The sequence below is a fragment of the Epargyreus clarus genome, unplaced genomic scaffold (assembly GCF_041222505.1).
Source record: "Epargyreus clarus isolate Ecla_fem2 unplaced genomic scaffold, WU_Ecla_fem_2.2 ptg000008l, whole genome shotgun sequence".
NCBI classification, from domain to species: domain Eukaryota; kingdom Metazoa; phylum Arthropoda; class Insecta; order Lepidoptera; family Hesperiidae; genus Epargyreus; species Epargyreus clarus.
Genome location: NW_027332216.1, coordinates 8,301,535 through 8,323,530, shown reverse-complemented (window position 1 = coordinate 8,323,530; position 21,996 = coordinate 8,301,535). Strand labels below are relative to the sequence as shown.

Here is a 21,996-nt window from a genome sequence, read left to right as displayed (position 1 = left end):
TGAATTATTTTCAATTACTTCAATCTTAACTTCAATTTAATCGTACAGTTTTTTCATTTTAATTAATACTATGTTTCATAAATATTCATAAATTCGCCTGCAATGAAACATGCAGTCAAATTAAAGCGTACCGATCTTGTCCTAATTTACCTGGTCGATTGTGTTTTACCCATTAAATAGGATTTATATAAACAAAACGAATTTACAAAAAACTTTTATTTTTCATCATTGAATGTTGCATTACATGCTAGGTACTAAAAAACCTACACAGTAATAAGTAACAATGAAATGTCAAGACCGTAAAATATTACAAGTTTTACACATCATAACAATAAAAAACAATAAGCACCGATATTTAAATTTCTAACCCTATTTACTTTTTTATACAATTCAAATACAATCAGATAGTCAGATCTTGGACGAAACACATAAAAATTTCGAAACTGATTTCTTCTCGATTTTACTTATAAACAAAATTTGGACTAAGTGATTTGGATAAATTTTGCTAAACGGAATATTTTAACGAATGAAATAATAATTATATATAGTTAAAATTAATATTTTGGCACGTTTAAATATTTTAATGTGCATGAAAATATGAACCCAATTTCTTGCAATTTGAACTATAACAAATTCAACTTATTATTGCATTATAATAGATTTTTCCTAACATTGTAAAATTATAATCAATGTAGCTAGCGATGACTGTAGGTACTTTATGTATACTGATAAGGATTAGTGACGCTATAATGCAATGTGCAAATCTCAGTATTTCCATAATAAGCAAAACCGAGAAGATAATAAAAACAAAAGTATTGATTTTTAGTATGGTAATATAAACTGTAGTAATACTGTGGTAATATTTTGTATAATGTTCGTTGTTCTATTCGAGATATTGTCTTTTTCAAATTGCAATGTTTTTATTTTCCTAATATATGTAAAATTTACTAATGTAAATTATTACTATATTTATTATTAGCAGATATCAATATGCGGCCAAGAGCTATTATTAACGGTGGTTACGGCACTCACATTAAATTTATTGTAAACACACGTTCCCATTATTTGCTTGATTTAATATTTAAGTTACGGCTAAAGGTGAATATGAAAGTAAACATAAGTTTCGCCGGGTAATCTTAAGTTTACTTCAAAGATTAGAAGAATTACACATTAGTCTAGAAAACGCATTAGCCAATATCACACATGCGATGTTTTTGTTGTTTTGGGGAAATCATAAATCAGGCATCCCTTGCCGTAACAAATAATGTACATTTAAAGTATCTTAACAAACAAATCAAACAACTGTAGCCCATTATGAGATAAATTACAGATTTGTCAAACCGCATCTCATGATAGATCTACATATATTAGCGCCCATCTTTTTATATACGTTCTGTAAAATATGTTTAACAGTAGTTCAATCATAATATGTTTTTTATAAAGTATTATTAATTTATTATACAATAAAATTGTAGTAACAGTAACCCATAGATTAGTACAGTAACCAATAACCACATTGTTGAAAGGTAAAAAAATGAAAATTTCCTATGTCTTAGCTCTCGGGATATATTACTTCGATTATATTATAAATTCTATAAATAAGATGGATTTTACATGATATTATTGGTGATATCACATTATAATAAAACGCTTAAGACTAATGGCATAATAGGTTATATTTGCAAGGAAAATGCTGTATAACCTGTAAAAAATCAGTATTACTTGACCTATGATTAATACACAGTATGTGTTTCAATGAACAGTAATAAAAGTTCAAATTTACTATTCGTTATGATGAGATCAAAAATTGTAATAACTATTCATTTTAAAATCAACTTTGTCTATTTAAATAAATATTATGTGTGATATTATAGTAACTTGCTGGTGATATAATTACGTGGATTTGTCTGGCTAACGCATACAATATTTTTCTAATTTTATCCAGTGATGTATCATATTATATGTTAAGTTTAAGATGACCAAATTCGCCTGGGGTCCAAATTTTAAATTCTACAAACTTTAGACAAATACCACATTACACTTAATAATTAAAATCATTATCTAACATTGTTTATGCGTATTATGATAAACCTACCTATTCGAGTGGCATTTATGCGATCGTTCTTTTTTTTAGCTTTTGTCTCATACTTAAAATGAAAATGAAATTTAATAATCTATCAAGATTTAAGACAACGTTTAGATTTAATATTACATGATTTACATTTTAACTGAGATCGAATTAATATTATGAAAGCTAGTGATTGTGTTTTTTGCCTAAATTATTCTAACTACTTAATTGTATATTTCGGAACTATAAAAATTGTCTAATATATTATGTCTTTTTTCACACATCTCATTACTGTTAATGATGGTATTAAACCTTTTTTGTTAACATTTTATGACTTTACCTATCAATTAAGCAGTAACAAGTCAACGAAAATTTTAAAAGCCTCAAAATCTCAGTGCATGAAAATTTTAGGAAAATAGGTTTTGAAACTACAAAATTTTCACTAAGTTTAACTTAAATTCTATATAATAAATTGATCATTATCTTATAAGTACTTCGACTATAGACTAAACCTATACATTGTCTTTTGTGACTAAAAGAGAAAATTGTAAGTAGACACATACACTATTTAATATTGGGTAAATTATTATTATGACATGATAGTTTACTTAATTTTGATCTTATATAATTTCAATTTAAATCCGAGCATCTCAGAGAGAACTCCGGACAGCGCTGATAAAATAACTACTTTTGTAATTGTGTAGACGTAGTGGTTCGTAAACACTCCTGATAACCTAAACGGCGCATCAAGTTCCTGAAACAAATAAATAAAACGTTAATACCACCATAGAATTCATAAAGTTAATGCCGGTCTGAAATGCAATGGGTTCAGAGTTTGATGCCCGGACCAGACCGAAACCTTAATGACAATGAATTTAGATTTCTACATCACGACCATACCTTAAGCAAATCCGCAGCGAGTTTCAGCACATTATTAGCGACTGTTAATTGCTCCTTGCTCTCCGGGCGCTGTTCGATGGCGAGGTGCAAGTTGATCTGCTCGGTGAGGATGGCGGAGAGACAGCCGCGGTACTTGCGGTTCACGTTGCTGCCGAGCGTCACCAGCCGGAGTAGGTAGATGCCGAGGCAGCAGCTCCACACCATCGCTTCCAAGAGCCAACCGCTTTCGAATGTTACTGATTCCTGTTGATAAATTGAAACATGATATACGACGAAAAAATTAAATAGACTTCTAATGTACAAGTGAAAAACCAAGATGTTTGCTCGCTTTTGTCATATACTCATTACAATGCCTCATATCATGGATGTTATAAACACATACAAAGACAAGGGTTTCAAAATCCAGTCAAAGTTGCAATCTAATATTCTAATATCGCTAATTGGATGTTTGCAAATTGTAACATTTACCCTTAGAAGCTGTGCGCTAACACACGCTAGGAGCATCAAGGTGAGCATAAACGCTGCTGACACAATAACATCCACTGATCGTTGTGGGCCGCGACGCTGAAAAAATAAATTTTACATTAAAAATTTAAATATAAATATTACATTAAATATTTATTTTTAAGTTTGACGAAACTTGATAAAGCCCAGTTTATAAAAGAGATAGAACAAAAAATAAATAAAGCTAATTTTATTTTAATAAAACGCAATTTTAAAAGCCTGATGGTAAGTGGCTACTGCCGCCCATGGACATCTGTAAACCTCAACCCAAGAACACATTCGATTTCTAACCGAGGTTGATCATAGATGTGCCGAAATCATTGAGGATTAAGCTGGAATGCCTCGAAAAAGTACGTCTCCCTTACCACACCCCTCAAACACAGCAGCGTTTAACACTGCTGTAATTAGGCAGAAATAGGGCGAATAGTGGCGTTAGTGTCGTTGGAGTAGAACCACAGAGCTCTACCTTACACATATTAATATTATACAAGAACATACCCGCAAATACGACCTAGTCGACAGCCAAGTCTTGATATTCCTGACAGTGTTGAGTCTAAAGTGCGGTAGTTCGGACTTCCGTGCTCTGCGAGCGGACGTGAGGTGGGAGAACAGCTTGGCGTACAGGAACCGTTGTTTGAACGCGCGCTCCGCGACCACTAGCAGGAAGAACACGAGGCCGCTGAGTGCGAACCGTAGTAGAACCGTTAGGATGCTGGATGTTATCTCCCTGTGGAAATATACCATATACCATCTTATATATAAAATTCTCATGTCACAATGTTAATTACGGTACTCCTCCGATACAGCTTTACCGATTTTCAACAAATTTTATATGCATATTCAGTAGGTCTGAGAATCGGTTACTATCTATTTTACATACCCCTAAGTGATAAGAGTTGTTCAAAACATTTTTTTTTATTTATATGGCAACACAACGTTTGCCAGGTCAGCTAGTATATTAATAAAGGAGATGTTTCATTTTCGGCCATCTCATGTACACTATAACTAAAAAACACGAATAATTTGTATAATTGAAGAAAAATACACATATTTTGATAACCTAAAGTATTCCTGTTTAAAAATATTTAAACTAAGCATTCCTCATTGAAATATTAAATATGGCGGAATACTGTCAATGTCAAGTTTTCAAAACTGTCGATGTCGGTCAGGGAACCTATGTGTACCCCACACATATTGGATGTCGGTAATTCTGTATTTCGCTTACTGTCGTAAAGTTATTGTTACCTTAGTACTTTACAACGTGGCTTTTGTTTTGGGTATCCCGTCATTATTTCTGAATTTAATTAATTATTTATAATAATTATAACAATACCACCTTTTAAATAGTATCTGGTTTTATAGATATAAGTGACATGTTAAATTAAAAAAGAAGAAGTTGTCAATTTGATAGTGGACTCCAATGTAAACGTTGAATAAATATGTACTGATGAGAAGATTCCATTTTAATCCTGAATACGTTTCTGCTCTGTGCTGCTTACGAATTTGGACTGATTCTACCTTACTTGTTTACCCAGCTTATGTTTTATGGACTCTTGAGATTTTCGTGCGATCGCTGTGGATTGTGTTGACAAGGATTCAATATCATCAGGTAAAATATACATCAGTTAGTTGTATTAATCGTGAAATAATCGTTAATAATTTTAAACTAGTGAAGCTAATCTTTTTACATTTCTCTTTTTTTAGATAATTACATTACCAAGACAAGGACATTCTTGGGATGACAAAATAGTCAGTTATTATTGCAACTGCATCGCTGGGCAACGAACCGTACTCGTAGGTAGTTGCGCTCACATTATGACCATTGTTTGATGTTTGGGCTGAGCTCGTCACAGGATATTACAGAACCTGCTACTGATTGGATGAAAATATTGATAAGGGAAGATATTGAAAATTAATAAATAATGTATCTAAGTGAAGAATAAGTAAAATATTATCAAATGTGTATTTAAAGTTGTTTTATTTACACACTTAAATGTTTTAACTAAAATAAATTGTTATAGAAGAAGTACATATTTTGGTATGTTTGTTTTAAGTCAAGATATGATAAGATGAATGTAAATATAACTAATGTTTATCAAATATAGGCATTGTTTCTCAATAAATACAATACAATATTTATATATCTACGCCCATTCGCGTAAAAAATATATTAAAAAGTATATAATGTATATAATAAGTTAAAATAGAATGACAGATGACATTATTACGGTAATCACTACCGCCATGATGTTTTTCCACTGTTGTGTTGCAAGTTTAAGTGTAAATTATTGTTTTTTAACAATTAAACGAACATGATTTGAAGAAAATGAAGCCCTACGAATTGTTCTTTGCATGTTTTCTTAGTTTTTAGTATAGTGTACAAAAGGTGGCCGGGAGCCCATACATTTTGAAACATCTCCTTTTAACACACATTTGTATTGTATTGTATCGAGTTTAAGTTTATCAGGGAAGTAATTTGAACTTTGATATATTTATTTAAATTTTATATTATAATCAAAATAAATTATATAAAAATAATATTACGATACAAAAATATGTGTACAATTTTAAGTTGTATGTAGGAATTGTTGGTACAAAAATCTTGTAACTTTTTATTACCTATAACTTTTAAATTCAACTTTTTAGATAGGGGGTCAACTTTGCTGAATTTCATCATTGATTTTAATATGTTATTTCTTTCTTGTTAAAGAACGGTCTATATAATATTCTTTACCACATGTTATTTCCGAAAGCGCCGCGAAGAATGCAATACACCGAACCTTCACAGTAGTTGGAGATCAGAGATATTAAATATGGCACGAGAGACATTGCCTGCACCTCCTCTTCACTTCTTGTGTCATGTTCGATTGACACCTATAACAGAAAAAAAATCATTCATTATGCACTTTCTTCGGATTTTCTATTATACATTCCAGTCTTTTATTATTATACATCACTTTCATTTTATTACTTTTGTTATTTTTTTGTATTTTTTTATTTGCTCATCTATCTAATACTTTCTTTTGCACGACTCATGATGCGAAGCATCAGAGAGTGCTTTACGATCGAAAAATTTTTTTCGCTTCATTTTTTATTATTGTAATGTAGTGCCACTACGAAATGAATGGTTCTTTTTTTTTTCTAGTAGTATTTAAATATTCATATCATACTTTAATAATGCAATTGCTAGATGCAGCTATTACTATAGCTGATATTCACATTCATGTTTCCACATCAGATCTTTGTGCTATGTTCTGATCTGTTACAAATGTGGCTCACACCTGTTCCTTATTTAATAAGGTTAGGCACAGTTGTCTTGCTACCCTTGAGGACTAAGTTGGAAGGTGTATGTCCATTACTACTTAATCCGGAGGACAGCTGGGCCGAATCCTGCTATTATTAAGTAGAAATAGGTGTAGCAGTGGCGTATGGCCTGCTTGGCGCGGCCACTACCACCGGCCGGTGTCCCCGCACTGCGCGGCGTGTGGCATACAGCACCTGGAGCAGCGTGGAGGCGGGCGGCAGCAGCGCCACGAGCGCGGCCATGGCGAGCGCGGCCCACAGCCGGCCGTGCGCCGCCATGGCCCGCTCGGGCGGCGTGTGGCATACAGCACCTGGAGCAGCGTGGAGGCGGGCGGCAGCAGCGCCACGAGCGCGGCCATGGCGAGCGCGGCCCACAGCCGGCCGTGCGCCGCCATGGCCCGCTCGGGCGGCGTGTGGCATACAGCACCTGGAGCAGCGTGGAGGCGGGCGGCAGCAGCGCCACGAGCGCGGCCATGGCGAGCGCGGCCCACAGCCGGCCGTGCGCCGCCATGGCCCGCTCGGGCGGCGTGTGGCATACAGCACCTGGAGCAGCGTGGAGGCGGGCGGCAGCAGCGCCACGAGCGCGGCCATGGCGAGCGCGGCCCACAGCCGGCCGTGCGCCGCCATGGCCCGCTCGGGCGGCGTGTGGCATACAGCACCTGGAGCAGCGTGGAGGCGGGCGGCAGCAGCGCCACGAGCGCGGCCATGGCGAGCGCGGCCCACAGCCGGCCGTGCGCCGCCATGGCCCGCTCGGGCGGCGTGTGGCATACAGCACCTGGAGCAGCGTGGAGGCGGGCGGCAGCAGCGCCACGAGCGCGGCCATGGCGAGCGCGGCCCACAGCCGGCCGTGCGCCGCCATGGCCCGCTCGGGCGGCGTGTGGCATACAGCACCTGGAGCAGCGTGGAGGCGGGCGGCAGCAGCGCCACGAGCGCGGCCATGGCGAGCGCGGCCCACAGCCGGCCGTGCGCCGCCATGGCCCGCTCGGGCGGCGTGTGGCATACAGCACCTGGAGCAGCGTGGAGGCGGGCGGCAGCAGCGCCACGAGCGCGGCCATGGCGAGCGCGGCCCACAGCCGGCCGTGCGCCGCCATGGCCCGCTCGGGCGGCGTGTGGCATACAGCACCTGGAGCAGCGTGGAGGCGGGCGGCAGCAGCGCCACGAGCGCGGCCATGGCGAGCGCGGCCCACAGCCGGCCGTGCGCCGCCATGGCCCGCTCGGGCGGCGTGTGGCATACAGCACCTGGAGCAGCGTGGAGGCGGGCGGCAGCAGCGCCACGAGCGCGGCCATGGCGAGCGCGGCCCACAGCCGGCCGTGCGCCGCCATGGCCCGCTCGGGCGGCGTGTGGCATACAGCACCTGGAGCAGCGTGGAGGCGGGCGGCAGCAGCGCCACGAGCGCGGCCATGGCGAGCGCGGCCCACAGCCGGCCGTGCGCCGCCATGGCCCGCTCGGGCGGCGTGTGGCATACAGCACCTGGAGCAGCGTGGAGGCGGGCGGCAGCAGCGCCACGAGCGCGGCCATGGCGAGCGCGGCCCACAGCCGGCCGTGCGCCGCCATGGCCCGCTCGGGCGGCGTGTGGCATACAGCACCTGGAGCAGCGTGGAGGCGGGCGGCAGCAGCGCCACGAGCGCGGCCATGGCGAGCGCGGCCCACAGCCGGCCGTGCGCCGCCATGGCCCGCTCGGGCGGCGTGTGGCATACAGCACCTGGAGCAGCGTGGAGGCGGGCGGCAGCAGCGCCACGAGCGCGGCCATGGCGAGCGCGGCCCACAGCCGGCCGTGCGCCGCCATGGCCCGCTCGGGCGGCGTGTGGCATACAGCACCTGGAGCAGCGTGGAGGCGGGCGGCAGCAGCGCCACGAGCGCGGCCATGGCGAGCGCGGCCCACAGCCGGCCGTGCGCCGCCATGGCCCGCTCGGGCGGCGTGTGGCATACAGCACCTGGAGCAGCGTGGAGGCGGGCGGCAGCAGCGCCACGAGCGCGGCCATGGCGAGCGCGGCCCACAGCCGGCCGTGCGCCGCCATGGCCCGCTCGGGCGGCGTGTGGCATACAGCACCTGGAGCAGCGTGGAGGCGGGCGGCAGCAGCGCCACGAGCGCGGCCATGGCGAGCGCGGCCCACAGCCGGCCGTGCGCCGCCATGGCCCGCTCGGGCGGCGTGTGGCATACAGCACCTGGAGCAGCGTGGAGGCGGGCGGCAGCAGCGCCACGAGCGCGGCCATGGCGAGCGCGGCCCACAGCCGGCCGTGCGCCGCCATGGCCCGCTCGGGCGGCGTGTGGCATACAGCACCTGGAGCAGCGTGGAGGCGGGCGGCAGCAGCGCCACGAGCGCGGCCATGGCGAGCGCGGCCCACAGCCGGCCGTGCGCCGCCATGGCCCGCTCGGGCGGCGTGTGGCATACAGCACCTGGAGCAGCGTGGAGGCGGGCGGCAGCAGCGCCACGAGCGCGGCCATGGCGAGCGCGGCCCACAGCCGGCCGTGCGCCGCCATGGCCCGCTCGGGCGGCGTGTGGCATACAGCACCTGGAGCAGCGTGGAGGCGGGCGGCAGCAGCGCCACGAGCGCGGCCATGGCGAGCGCGGCCCACAGCCGGCCGTGCGCCGCCATGGCCCGCTCGGGCGGCGTGTGGCATACAGCACCTGGAGCAGCGTGGAGGCGGGCGGCAGCAGCGCCACGAGCGCGGCCATGGCGAGCGCGGCCCACAGCCGGCCGTGCGCCGCCATGGCCCGCTCGGGCGGCGTGTGGCATACAGCACCTGGAGCAGCGTGGAGGCGGGCGGCAGCAGCGCCACGAGCGCGGCCATGGCGAGCGCGGCCCACAGCCGGCCGTGCGCCGCCATGGCCCGCTCGGGCGGCGTGTGGCATACAGCACCTGGAGCAGCGTGGAGGCGGGCGGCAGCAGCGCCACGAGCGCGGCCATGGCGAGCGCGGCCCACAGCCGGCCGTGCGCCGCCATGGCCCGCTCGGGCGGCGTGTGGCATACAGCACCTGGAGCAGCGTGGAGGCGGGCGGCAGCAGCGCCACGAGCGCGGCCATGGCGAGCGCGGCCCACAGCCGGCCGTGCGCCGCCATGGCCCGCTCGGCGCGCGCCACCACGCACCAGCTGATGTCCACCGCCGACAGCTCCGCTCGCAGGGTGCAGCCGCGCTCCCACATCGTGCACTTTACTGGAATATTATTCGTTCATTCAAACGACCAAATCCAATAAAGTCTACCCACCATCTAACACAGACAACACGAAAATCTACCTAATTAAAAGGTATATCGATTTATTGTATATTAACCTGTATTTAAATAACACATCCTTATGAACACAACGCAGTGCCTTACTCTTACATACGTAAAGCACATTATGCTCTGAAGGTGCGTATAAATCTGATGAATGTGCCGCGAATGAGCTTGCTTGCGAACCGCGCTAGCGCGACGCGTGTGAACCGCACTAGCGGTGTTCGCACGACCGTACTTGCATGCTCACGATTAGCGCGCGCGGCTCGCGACGCACGTAAGTTATAATTAAAGAGACGTGCGGTTTAAAAAATGTACCTTTAACGTCCCTGGTCATGTCCTTGAATTGTATACATGTGAATAAATAAATTAGTAAAATAAATAAATAATTGTCCAAATATTAAATAATTACCTGTATCGCTTGTAGGGTCTAGTAGCGCGAAAGGGTCCCAGGAGCTGTCCGCGGCGTAATGAAAGGCATCAGAGTGGCCACCCTCCGACTGCGAGCCGTAGCTGCTCTCCTCACCTGCACGTACGGAGTCTTTGTAGAGAACGTCTCTTGCCATCATGAGAAACCATGCCAGAAAAATGAACGTGAAAGTTTGAGTGTTTGACTATTTGTGATTTTAAGATTTTTTTAAATACATAGTAACTACATATCAATAAAATCATGTTAGCAATATCGCAAGAGTCTTCAAATCCTTCATCTATCACGAAGGTACATTATGCAGTTCGGTATAAGGCCGAGGAGATAAATTGTTACACAGAAAAGAAACACTATGAACTTACGCTCAACCTTTAATTTATAATTGTGGCTTTATATTATATTAAAAAAAAAAAAACACCCGAAGACGATTTACGGAGCACGAGCAGCGCGTGCGCATCGTTCGAACTGCCAGTAAAACCGGCCGCCCCTCCAGTGCTCGCTATTACGTCATGATGTCATAATGGTTCGATATTCGTTAAGAGAGGGTAGTGGTGAAAAATCACAATTATGACACTAACAATATACACATTTTTATTAATCCAATACTTTTCACATTATATAGTCATCATTCATTACCTTTGAAAATGTTGCAAGTAAAATTCAAACTTATTCAGTTTCATTGATAAACTCAGCCATTAGTTGCAATTTGATTAAGTAGTGTAAATATAGTCAAACACCCAATAAGTATGTATGTTATAATAAAGTTAAATGCTTACTGTTAGTGATTTGCCCAACCCAGTCTGACATGGTATGGTGCGATGGCAGAGCTATGGATGGCGCGGAAGCTGAGCACTCGCCATCGGATGACGAAGACTGGTAATTACCTAGTTTCTAAACAAATTCATCCAATCAGAACTTCATTGCCATATCATCAATCATATGAGTTGTTACATTACAAACAGTTAACAGATATTAAGTAGACTTTTGTGTTGTGGCGTGACCGTTATAAAATTGGTCCTTTGAGTTAATAAGAGTAATTCTTACTAGAACTATACTTCATTGTACTGTATTGCATATTGATGTACATATTATAGTATACCGCACGTGTACACTATTAAATACTTATTTTACCATTATTATACAGTTTTTAATAAATCTTGTGAAAAAATATAAAAATATCCTTGGAATTCAGTAAGAAAGCCTTAATTACAAAATATACATTTAATTTAAATTTGGCACTATCTTATTTAGGTAATCATGTATAATTTATATTATTTTAATATGTATATCATTTCTAGTTGATATCTGTTTTGTTATATAAAAAGAGGAGCAAAAAATCATGCTATGAGATCATTGTGCAGATGATAGCAAACTGCTACCTGGATTGGCGTGTTCGGATTTCCTTGCGTCCTTAACCTTAATTACAAGTCATATATAAGTTAATAATAATAATGGTGAACACATAATATTAATCTCTGCAAAGCAATTTTATTGAAAGTATAACTATGTATATTTGCAATCGAAACCTACCTTTGGTTTTTCCTTAACAGTATCGAAATCTTCGTCACTTGATTCCGGATTAATGTTCTTAGGTACCCACGAGCTCCTAAATCTAACCCCGACTCGTTTCCTAGCGCTCGAATCACCAGTCGGAATAGCGCTGTCAGAGTCCACTGATTTCTCATCGTCTAGTTTTTCAGCAGTTTTTAATGTATCCTCTACTTCTTTGTCAGTTTTACTGTCGTCGATATTATTATCATCAGATTCTTTTGGTGCAATAATTTCTACGTTTAATTGTTTTTTGTTTTTGTCAACTTTGTTATTTTTGTCATTCGGATCGGTACAGATCGGCGGATCAGCGTCTTTGTTGCGCGTTTCTCCATCACTGCCGTTGGATATGTAACCGTTTAGGCTTTCGAAGCCATCATCGCCATCCGCGAACATCGCTCTGGCGATATTGCTTTGTAAGTTTTGCCTGACGTTAATACTTTCCAAGTATTTTTTAGTCAGTATGTTCGGTTTGTATCTGAAAGACGAACTTGCGACGGCATCGTCTGGCGGTGGTGTGAACGTCACTATGGGCGCTGTTACGTCTGGCTTTTTCCACGCCATATAATCTTCGTCATCAGAATCTTTCGCTTTGCCTCTTGCATGCGGCTTATCTTTAAGAGGAGATTCTAAATTATTTACGAAATTCTCTTTTGGTGATTCTTTTTTACGTTTTCTGCAAAATCGTAGAAATTCCGTTAGGTTAGTTATCCATTTAGGAATGAATTCAAACTAAGTATGAAATACCAATTTTCTTTATAGAAGAAGTGGAATAATTCTTCTACATAAGCGGTTCTGAAAAAAAAGAATAGCTTGTAGCAAACACATTGGTTATTTAAGAAGGGATACATAATATGAGCGTACCTGAGGCCATTGTCAATAAGATCAGACCGCGATTGGCGTCGTCTGAATTTGGATGATTTTGTCAAAGGTGTTTTGCTCTGGCTCGAGGTGGCGCCACTTTCTCCCGACGCACCGCCGCTTCCACCGTCACAATCGGATCGCGATCTTCTATTAATTTAACATAACGGTAAATACATATTGAAACAAAATATATTTCTTGACAATAAGCACGTTAAAATTAGGTATAAGGCCTAGAGCATATTGCATAACGTGAGAGATATGGTAACGTACATACGTTAACATATGAATATAGGTAAAAATACCAATTTAACATACCTGAAATATCGTGGTAGTTTTCGACGATAGGTAGAGCGGGGTCTAACTCTAGCCAGCTCCATTTCAGTGGTGCTCACAATTTGTGAGTGCACTACACTCAGTACCAACATCAGGAATAATGGCACTACCCAGCAATGAGACTGGAATTATAATAAATGAATGTTATTATTATTAAGGAGTGACTTAAAAAATGTTTATGTAATAATAAATAAATATGTAATAGAATTAAAACGAGAAATTTCTTTGCAAAGTTTGTTTTATTAAATTGCACTTCAACGCATACTTATCTTTTTTTTTTAATTTTCAGTTGTTATCTTAAAGATATGAGAAATTATTCCTGGACCAATATATCAATTATATTATGCATGCATGTATCATTAGTAATTATTGACTTTAAGTAGAAAACCATTCCTCTAAGAAGTTGGTTATAGACATATATTTTATCTAGCAGTGATTACTTAATATCGACATTAAATAATATCGACATTAAATACTTATTGTATATTCCGCGTAAAACTGCTAGTACCCTCTGAATATAAAAATGTATCGCGTCGTCATAGCAAATTGTATGACAATTGTAGCAAATTGTATGTTACGGAGTATATGCTAACTAAAACTGCTCGCAACTCTGCTCTGAAGTTCAGAGCGGACTAGCAGTTTGGCGCGGACTATACTTATTTACGTACTTAGATAACTTATTGTAATGGCACTAACTTTGAAGGTGGTAGAACCCTTTGTGGTTCGACTTCGGAGGCACACCTATTTCTGCCTAATAACAGCAGTGTTAGGCGTTGCTGTGTTCTGTTTTGAAGGGTGTGATAAGAGAGACATACTTTTCCGAGTCGTTCCAGCTTAGTCCTCAGGGGTCAGCGTCGCATCTGTGGCCGACCTCAGGTAATATCTAATCCTATCTGGGTTTGATTACAGATGTCCATGGGCGGCAGTAGCCACTTACCATCAGGTGGACTGCATGCTTGTCTGCTTCTCCTATATTATAAAAAAAATCGTTACAAAAACGTGAAAATGAAACACAAAATTTAATACAATATATCTATGGTATACGTACATCCAACTCAATATTCGCCGGTGCTATGAAATGCAGCGTCATGTTGAGGACTTGCAACATCCACAGCGCGAAGAGGAACTTGGCGCAGGCGGGCGAGGTCTGCTGCGCCCACCACTGGTACAGCGCCGGCAGGAACAGCAAGCGGACGAGCGCGAACCACACCACGCGGCACATGCCCAACGTGGGCTTCGCTTTGGGGAACGATGAGCCTGCAGATTGCGTGTAACTTTATGACTGTTTCGAAATATTCAATGAGACTGAATAATTATTGAATAAAATATTTAATTTAATTTACTATGTAAGTGTCTTTCTAATTTAACAGTCAGTTAAAAATGGTATATTAAAGAAAAATAATTTCAATGTCGTAAAGTAGAATATTTATTTTGTATAGGCCAACGACGGCACTTCTAAATTGTCAGATCAGACAGACCTCTACTGAGAAGATCCGGTAAGAAACTCAGTGGGTTTGTCTTTTTTTAAATACATAATAATTATTCTCTTTTTTGTTTCTTTTTTTTTTTAATGCCGTCATTTTTAGATACAATCATGTAAGATTCCGATTTTATTATACATAATATATTGAATCATAAGCTGAAACTTTTCGTCGGACTTGTTTTTATTAAGTAACCCTTATTTAACAGCTTTGTCAGATACCATATAAAGTCTACTCATACCTATGTGTTGTGAACACATGCAAAGTGTTTATAAAGATGGGTTACATAAAATGTGATACATTCTGAGTGTGGGTGTTTGAATTGACGTATGTATTATTAGATTTCTAAAATTAAATAGAGCCTCATGCATGGCATGGATGGTACAAAAGTTTTGAGACAAAACCTTCCTGTGCCAATACAAACATATTAGGTAATTTCGGCGGGCTTGTAAGTACTCGAAACTTGCACTCCAGAAATAGGTCTGATTACTGTAAGCTGTTTAAAATTTCTGGGAGGGATTTGAACCCTAACCTCCTCTCCTTATTATCGCTTTGATTGATCATAAACTCATGTCTACTAAGTTACAAAGTATTCACAACATGATAAATAGTATAGGAATAATAGGAGCTACAATAGGCTATTGAAATTCAATATACCTCTGACCAAGTCCACATCTATAAGGTACGAGCGCGGATGTGACGTGAAGTCGACGATGCGGCGACGGTAAGTGCCTCTCATAAGCAGCTGCTCCACCATTGTTTCCCATTCTTCTTTGTCGTAAGAACTGATTTTCTTTTGATACCTTATAACAATGAAAAGTTGTTACGACATTTTGAACATTCCTATCCATTTGTGTGATATATTTTCGTTTCATTTGCATTCAATATGTTGAATTACAGGTTTCCCAAAAAATCGGAGCTTTATAATAACATTTTAAAAATAGAAGTAATATAATTTTAGTTTGCTGGCACAAAACATTTGTTTATAATAATAAATCTTACATGTACAAAATAATTCCAACATTTTCTACCACTTTTTGCCACTGTTAGATAATTATGGAAATTATGTTGTTGATTAACATTTAAGATTTCTTTATTAACTACTGTTTTTGTAAACAACATTTCAATTACACTTCTATACTCTTAATACAATTACAATAATGTAATTAACATGCATTTGACAAAAATAAATTTTAATAAGATGTGTTGACTATATTACACTTTCAATATGAAATAGTATTTTGCAGAATTTATGGGAATTACACAATAATATTTAATTAGTGTTATCCTGTGGTGTTATCATACATTAATTAGTTTGTCAAATTTTTACTCAAACAAGTACATTGATTGTTATTCTGAGTTTGTAATATATTAATAAGCTTTTTATTGATTTAGCTTAATGTGTTGTTCTAAATGTAAATTTTACTAAACTTACATAGGAGCAAAAACCTAAATAAATCATTTATGGATTTGATTTAATTTGACAAATTGATATATTTTTACTTTTTAACTTTATAATTAATTATTATAATAATTATTACTAATAAGGTATTATGAAATAAAATATTAAAAAAGTAATTATCATATTCTTCTACTATTTTTCTATAAGAGTATATGTAAGTACAGTTAAAACTTTTTTAAAGATACAAATTTACACACAGGTGTTTTTCTTGCCGCTTCTTTGCGCAACATAGCAAAACATCATCAAAATTGTTGGTAGACTGTCGATGATCCAAAAGAAATCTATATGAATCAATTTGAATAAAGAAAATGAAATCTGAATTGAAACAATCTATATCATATACCTGCCGATAGTGCAGGTCAAACACATTTTTTAAAATCAACACAGTTCAATGCAATTACATGCAAATGGTTATGCCTAATGATTATTGTAATCATCTAAGTCTTGAGTTAATTAAACCCAGCTGCATTGGATAGTATCAATGATGTAACCAGTTGTTTTTTATTATAGCCATTATCTATACTAATATTATAAAGAGGAAAACTTTGTTTGTTTGTTTGATTGTAATGAATAGGCTCGAAAACTACTGGATCAATTTAAAAAATTCTTTCACCATTCGAAAGCTACATTATCCATCCACATATCCAGTAACATAGGCTATATTTTATATGAAATATATTTGATAAATAGATTTTGAGGTGGTACAAAGTTTGCCGGGTCAGCTAGTATATAATATTGTTACTGATATGTTATTTATTGTTGACTCATTAATGTTGATTAATGAGCCCATTGCTGGGCTCAGGTCTCCTCTTAGTACAAGAGGGGTTTGGTATACAGTTCATCATGCTGGTCAAGTGAGGTGGTACACTTTGCAGAGCCTTGAGATTTATTTATAATCATTCAGAGTTGTGGGTTGTCAAACAATATTTTCCTTTACAGTTAAAGCATATGATAATTAATTTGAGGCGCATGATGGCATGTGTCTGCATGGTAAATGGTGATGCCTAAAGCTCAGATCCCAAGATCGAGAGGTCGTATTTCTAAATATTAGATAAGACTCATATGATATTAATAGCAAAAGAAAGTTAAGAAAATACTGCAAAGGTCAAAGTTTATCAAAGTGATATAATAAAACTTACCAAGCTGCCAATTGTTTCATGTTGAGAATATTGTGGTGTATACTGGTCACAAATAAATTAACGAGTTATTAAATTTGTATAAATCGCCTTAATATCATTATTGTTTTGTCTTCCCTCGACATTCATTTGTAGCCACTGCACTCATTCAAACTGCAACGAACGTGTAAGAATTATTGCCAAAATAGATAACTGAACAAAGGCTGTTTCATCTGCCGATTCAACAACAAACTGTATTGTTATGAAAAAATATTTCAGACACAACTTCTTACAAAACACACTCGTAATTTCACCACTTGTGTCGGAATAGCTCGAAAGGTTACGAGCATAGTTGATGGGACTATTGACTTTTGTATTATTGTACTGTATATTTATAAAATTACCGCTATCAATAGTTAAGTAGTTGCGCTACTTGAGTTCGGTCTTTAATGCACGGCACTACATTTTTAATACATGTCATTGAAATATCACATATTTTGTAGACTTTTGACGCTAAGATGTTTTATTTAAATAATAAATGGGAATATTGCGATTTATAATTTCAGGAATTATAGAAACAAAAACTCCTCCTCCCAGTTTTCACTTTTGACTGATTGCTGCTGACAGTGACATCTGTGACACTGACATTGATTTGTGAACGTTTGATGTTTTTAATGCCCTAGCATTAGATTCTCGCTTTTTTATCAATCATGGTTGTAATATATTAACGACAGTCTACGTGTAATTTGCACTCGATGTTTTTTCTGATAAGCTGTTTTTTGTATTAACGTCCTGTAGGTAAGATTCATACATGTTTTATATGTATACCTAAATAGAACCAAATAGGTCTGAATAACTAATGTTTTACATCTCTACTTCTTTTTATCCATCACCATAATTATTGCATGTGTAACTGCAACTGCATCATCATCATCTACCCATTACTGTTCCACTGCTTTGGCACGGGTCTGCTCTTAGAATGAACTGGCTGCATAGCAATATTATAGTCGATAGTTATAAATTCAAAAATAATCTTATAATCTAAATTATTTAGGTATACTAAAATTTACCAATTGCGTTCACTATAGTTTTTCACGCTACTTCTTTTAATTACGTAGGATAAAATGTAGCTATGGGATTTTTTAACACAATTATTTGCACTGGTTTGTTGGTAATTGGTAAACAGAGGTTTTACAGACTTAGGCTTAAGTGGAAGGATTGCATTAAGGGAAATAAAATTCTTTAATTGTGCTTATCAAATTTTATTGTTAACAAATTTCCTATAAATAAAATCCGCCATATTTTATTCTTATATTAAACTTTAAATAATATCAAATTGCTTCGTTGTTTGAACATTTCATAACATACATGTCTATGTTATTTATTGCTTTTTATTTACATTACTAAGTCTTTAGGTCAACAAAAATAATGTATTTTCGGTCTACCTATGATGTGATAAATTTCGTTAGAATTTATATAAATTATTTGACGCATTTAAGGCCTGAATTCGTATAAATTTTATTGAAAAAATGTGAAATTCAGAATTTAAGACAAAACTTGGAGAAACTTTATCTACAAACGCATAAATATTTATGACCTAAGAACTATGCCTAAGAACATGAAGAATAAAAAGAACATGGTGGTGATTCGTGACGATAGTCGGAAAAATCTTAAAAATAAAACTGTATTAATTCAGTATAGACTAGACCCTACCGTTATTTCTACCTACTTTGGTTGAGAATAATTAAAACCTAGAAACAAAATATTTTTACTTTACATACTTAACTTGGATACGGTCATTTTATACCTATAGGTAAGTATTTATATAAGTATATAAAATATGTCATCAAATCTATATCAAAATGAGCCGACAGAAAAAACTGACAAACTAATTTAGCGATATTAATCATTTTCAGTATAAAGTTTTTTGTTGCAAGTGTATCATTACTTTTCTGCAAAAAAATAAAAACGAAACAATATATTGTTTATCTATAACTTATTTCTATTGAGATACATATAGGTATACCTACTAGGTACTTATGGAATACAAATACTGCACGCAGGTTGGTAAAACATTAAGATTAATTATTGTACGAATCCAGAATCCAATTAACAACAAAAGAAATTAACATTATGCTACCTATAATTGCTTTATTAATGATACTATGTGGGTATTACTTAACAATATAGGTATTATAAGTAAGTTATGGTTAGCATAATACATTTACTCTTTAGTAACGTATTTACAAATTGACGATAATTACAAATATATTTTTTACATTAACTAAATAGTGGATTTTTATCATATTAATAATTTAAATAATATTCCTCAATATTACAAACAAACATTACCGAAAATTACTTATGTATGTAGTATTTCATTTATAAAGAACACGAAAAGGTTACTAAAGTTTGTACTTATCAAGTTTGGATTAGAATAGCTAGAACTTACACAAGTATCAAACTAGAATATGCCTATAATAGATCTATATTAAAATTAAAGTTCAGTGGTAAGTTCGTCTTGAGGTCGTCTCGTCATTTCGAATAGTTCATCTTCGAGCCACACGCTCTCCCGCCTGACAATGGGCCGCCTCTCCCAAGGGTCGGCAAGCACGATGGTTTCTCTTTCAATCTGCGAGTAGCTCGGGGGTCTACCAACGTCGCTCCATTCGCACTGGTTCTCCAACTCCTTGTCCAAGATGTGACTTCCGTACGATGTTGGGGAGTAAGAAGGTGGTTTGAATGTTGAGAAGGATTGCTGTGTTGTTTCTGAGTCGGAGCCCTGGCTCGGTGGGGAGGGAAGGAAATTCACTAGCTGGCCTTGTTGCTGTTGTTGGCCCACGTTCATTCGGCTATATCGCTTTAGTATTCTGAAAATGTTAAAGCAGCAAATGAATATAACAAGAAACAGTAAATGTCGTCTCATCTTCATAGGGTAATATTGATGTAAACTGTGAAAAAATAGAAAACGCACTATTACGACTATATAGCTCCAGGACAGTCCGGGAGTACATTCACCCGGGTGATTTTATTTTAATTTTGTCATGCATCCTACATATATCAAAATTACACATGCGACAACAACTCGTGGGAAGACTTATTTTTTTTATTTATTATCTGTGTTTGTATCACGATACATAACACTTTGAAAGGTAACTAGTTTTTAGCCAAAATTATGATAGTAAAAACAAAAGACACAATAGAATTTTCTCATGGCATTTTATGAACATAAAAGCGTAAACGTTTGTAAGTATTTTATAACATCACATAATACAACTGTAAGTATTTTATAACATGACATAACTTTCGCTTTCAAAGCTTAAAGTAAGTAGACACTCAAGTTCATACACTTTAGTATGTACCTACGTCATACACTTAAGTGTATTTTCCCACCATCCCAAAGTGCTCCGGCCACTTGAAACAACTTTAAGATATAGGAGCAAAACAAACATACCGCTCCGCCCAGCTGGCGAGCCGCGACCACTCTTCCGGCACCACCGGCACTTGCTGTTTGTTTAGCAGGATAAGCAACTTCGCCAGATCACTCAGCACACAACTGTAAAGTATAAAGTAGGTATATAGGAATTAAGTGACGGAAAGTCAATTAAACAGATTTTTAAAAATGTAATGTATCTATTAAAAATGCAACAATGTAACTTTTAGTTTCGAAACACTCCGTGTCAGCAATTTGTTTTATTTAAATTAGTGTTCGCTTAGTGGTCGAAATTCGATCATAATTATAATCATTTACTGATGAGAGCAAAGACTTTGAAAAAAAATGAGGTACTTAAGGGTTTTTAAAAATTTGATTTTACTTAGTTTTAATTTAATTATTAGAGACTTGATCTCAGTTTGAAATCTAAATCTTCAAACTACAGGTAGGTACGCAGCTAATTTTACGAAGATGGTCAGCGAGTTGCGATGATCGCCCTACATTGTCGTTACGTAAATAATCATGAACCTCAGCAAACAATCTTACAGTGAAAGTTTATGAAGCGTTATAGAATGCAGATTATTTCCTTCGCGGTCTGAATAGTGTTTAATCTCATTAACTTTGTAGTTTTTGCTCCGGCTACCGTATTTCACGGGTGCAATCCGCGTATTTAAGAGTCGTTTAATGTTTTGCAATTCCGAGCAGCATGCAAATACGAGTTCTGTTGCGCAACGGCCCACTAAAGTGTTATATATTTAATTGTTGGTCTTGTTTTGTTAATATACTGTTTATATACCCGAGGCCACATAGGGTCTTATGCAAATATGGATCCGGTTACGAAAAAGTTCGTGAACGCAATAATTGCACGAACAATTATTAACAAATGTTTACAAAACAACATATTATACAAAAATAAACATGTTAATGTACTGATGGGAGTTAAAAGTAACAACAAGTTTTTTTTAAGCAAGCAAAATTTGAAGCAGTTATATTCTTTAATCTAATAAGAATGACAGTAACGAAATCGCAGTGTCCAAGCGCTTGCTAAACTCGCTGTCAATCAAACAGTAGAATGGATCAGAATATAAAAGGAACGTTACATTACCTATAAGCCATTGCTGCGTCATTGTTTCCTAATTGATAGAGCTCTCGAACTTGGTGGCGCGTGTGGTTCAATATCGCCAGCAGAGTGAAAGCGTGCGGCTGGAAATAGAATGCATATTTAGGATCGATGCACGAGTTAGTGGCTGTTCACACGTACGACAGCCACGCCACATAGCGGCGACAAAATATCGGCAAGCTACAGAAAAGCAATGTTTCATGGCTACATCAATTTCAAAAA

General features: G+C 39.2%; 2 protein-coding genes across 2 annotated transcripts in view; both read right to left on the bottom strand.

The window, feature by feature from the left end:
- Positions 1-518: 518 nt before the first annotated feature.
- phtf (putative homeodomain transcription factor) lies at positions 519-17,841 on the bottom strand. The gene is made up of 15 exons (XM_073075881.1): positions 17,626-17,841; positions 17,246-17,395; positions 15,302-15,447; positions 14,212-14,420; positions 13,146-13,285; positions 12,831-12,977; positions 11,949-12,642; positions 11,195-11,309; positions 10,404-10,517; positions 9,755-9,933; positions 6,207-6,346; positions 3,971-4,199; positions 3,437-3,532; positions 2,969-3,211; positions 519-2,822 (listed from the first exon to the last, which is right to left on the bottom strand). Exons 2-15 carry the CDS (start codon positions 17,263-17,265, stop codon positions 2,673-2,675), a joined length of 2,622 nt encoding a protein of 873 aa, XP_072931982.1. The 5' UTR covers positions 17,266-17,395; positions 17,626-17,841; the 3' UTR covers positions 519-2,672.
- A 632-nt stretch (positions 17,842-18,473) lies between these two features.
- Positions 18,474-21,996, bottom strand: part of T48 (FU domain-containing protein T48) — a 36,095-nt gene continuing 32,572 nt past the window's right edge. The window contains exons 5-7 of the mRNA XM_073075877.1: positions 21,760-21,857; positions 20,676-20,777; positions 18,474-20,091 (exon numbers count right to left, since the gene is read on the bottom strand). Coding sequence (XP_072931978.1) covers positions 19,719-20,091; positions 20,676-20,777; positions 21,760-21,857 — 573 coding nt within the window. The 3' untranslated portion in view covers positions 18,474-19,718. The remainder of the gene's footprint in view (positions 20,092-20,675; positions 20,778-21,759; positions 21,858-21,996) is intronic.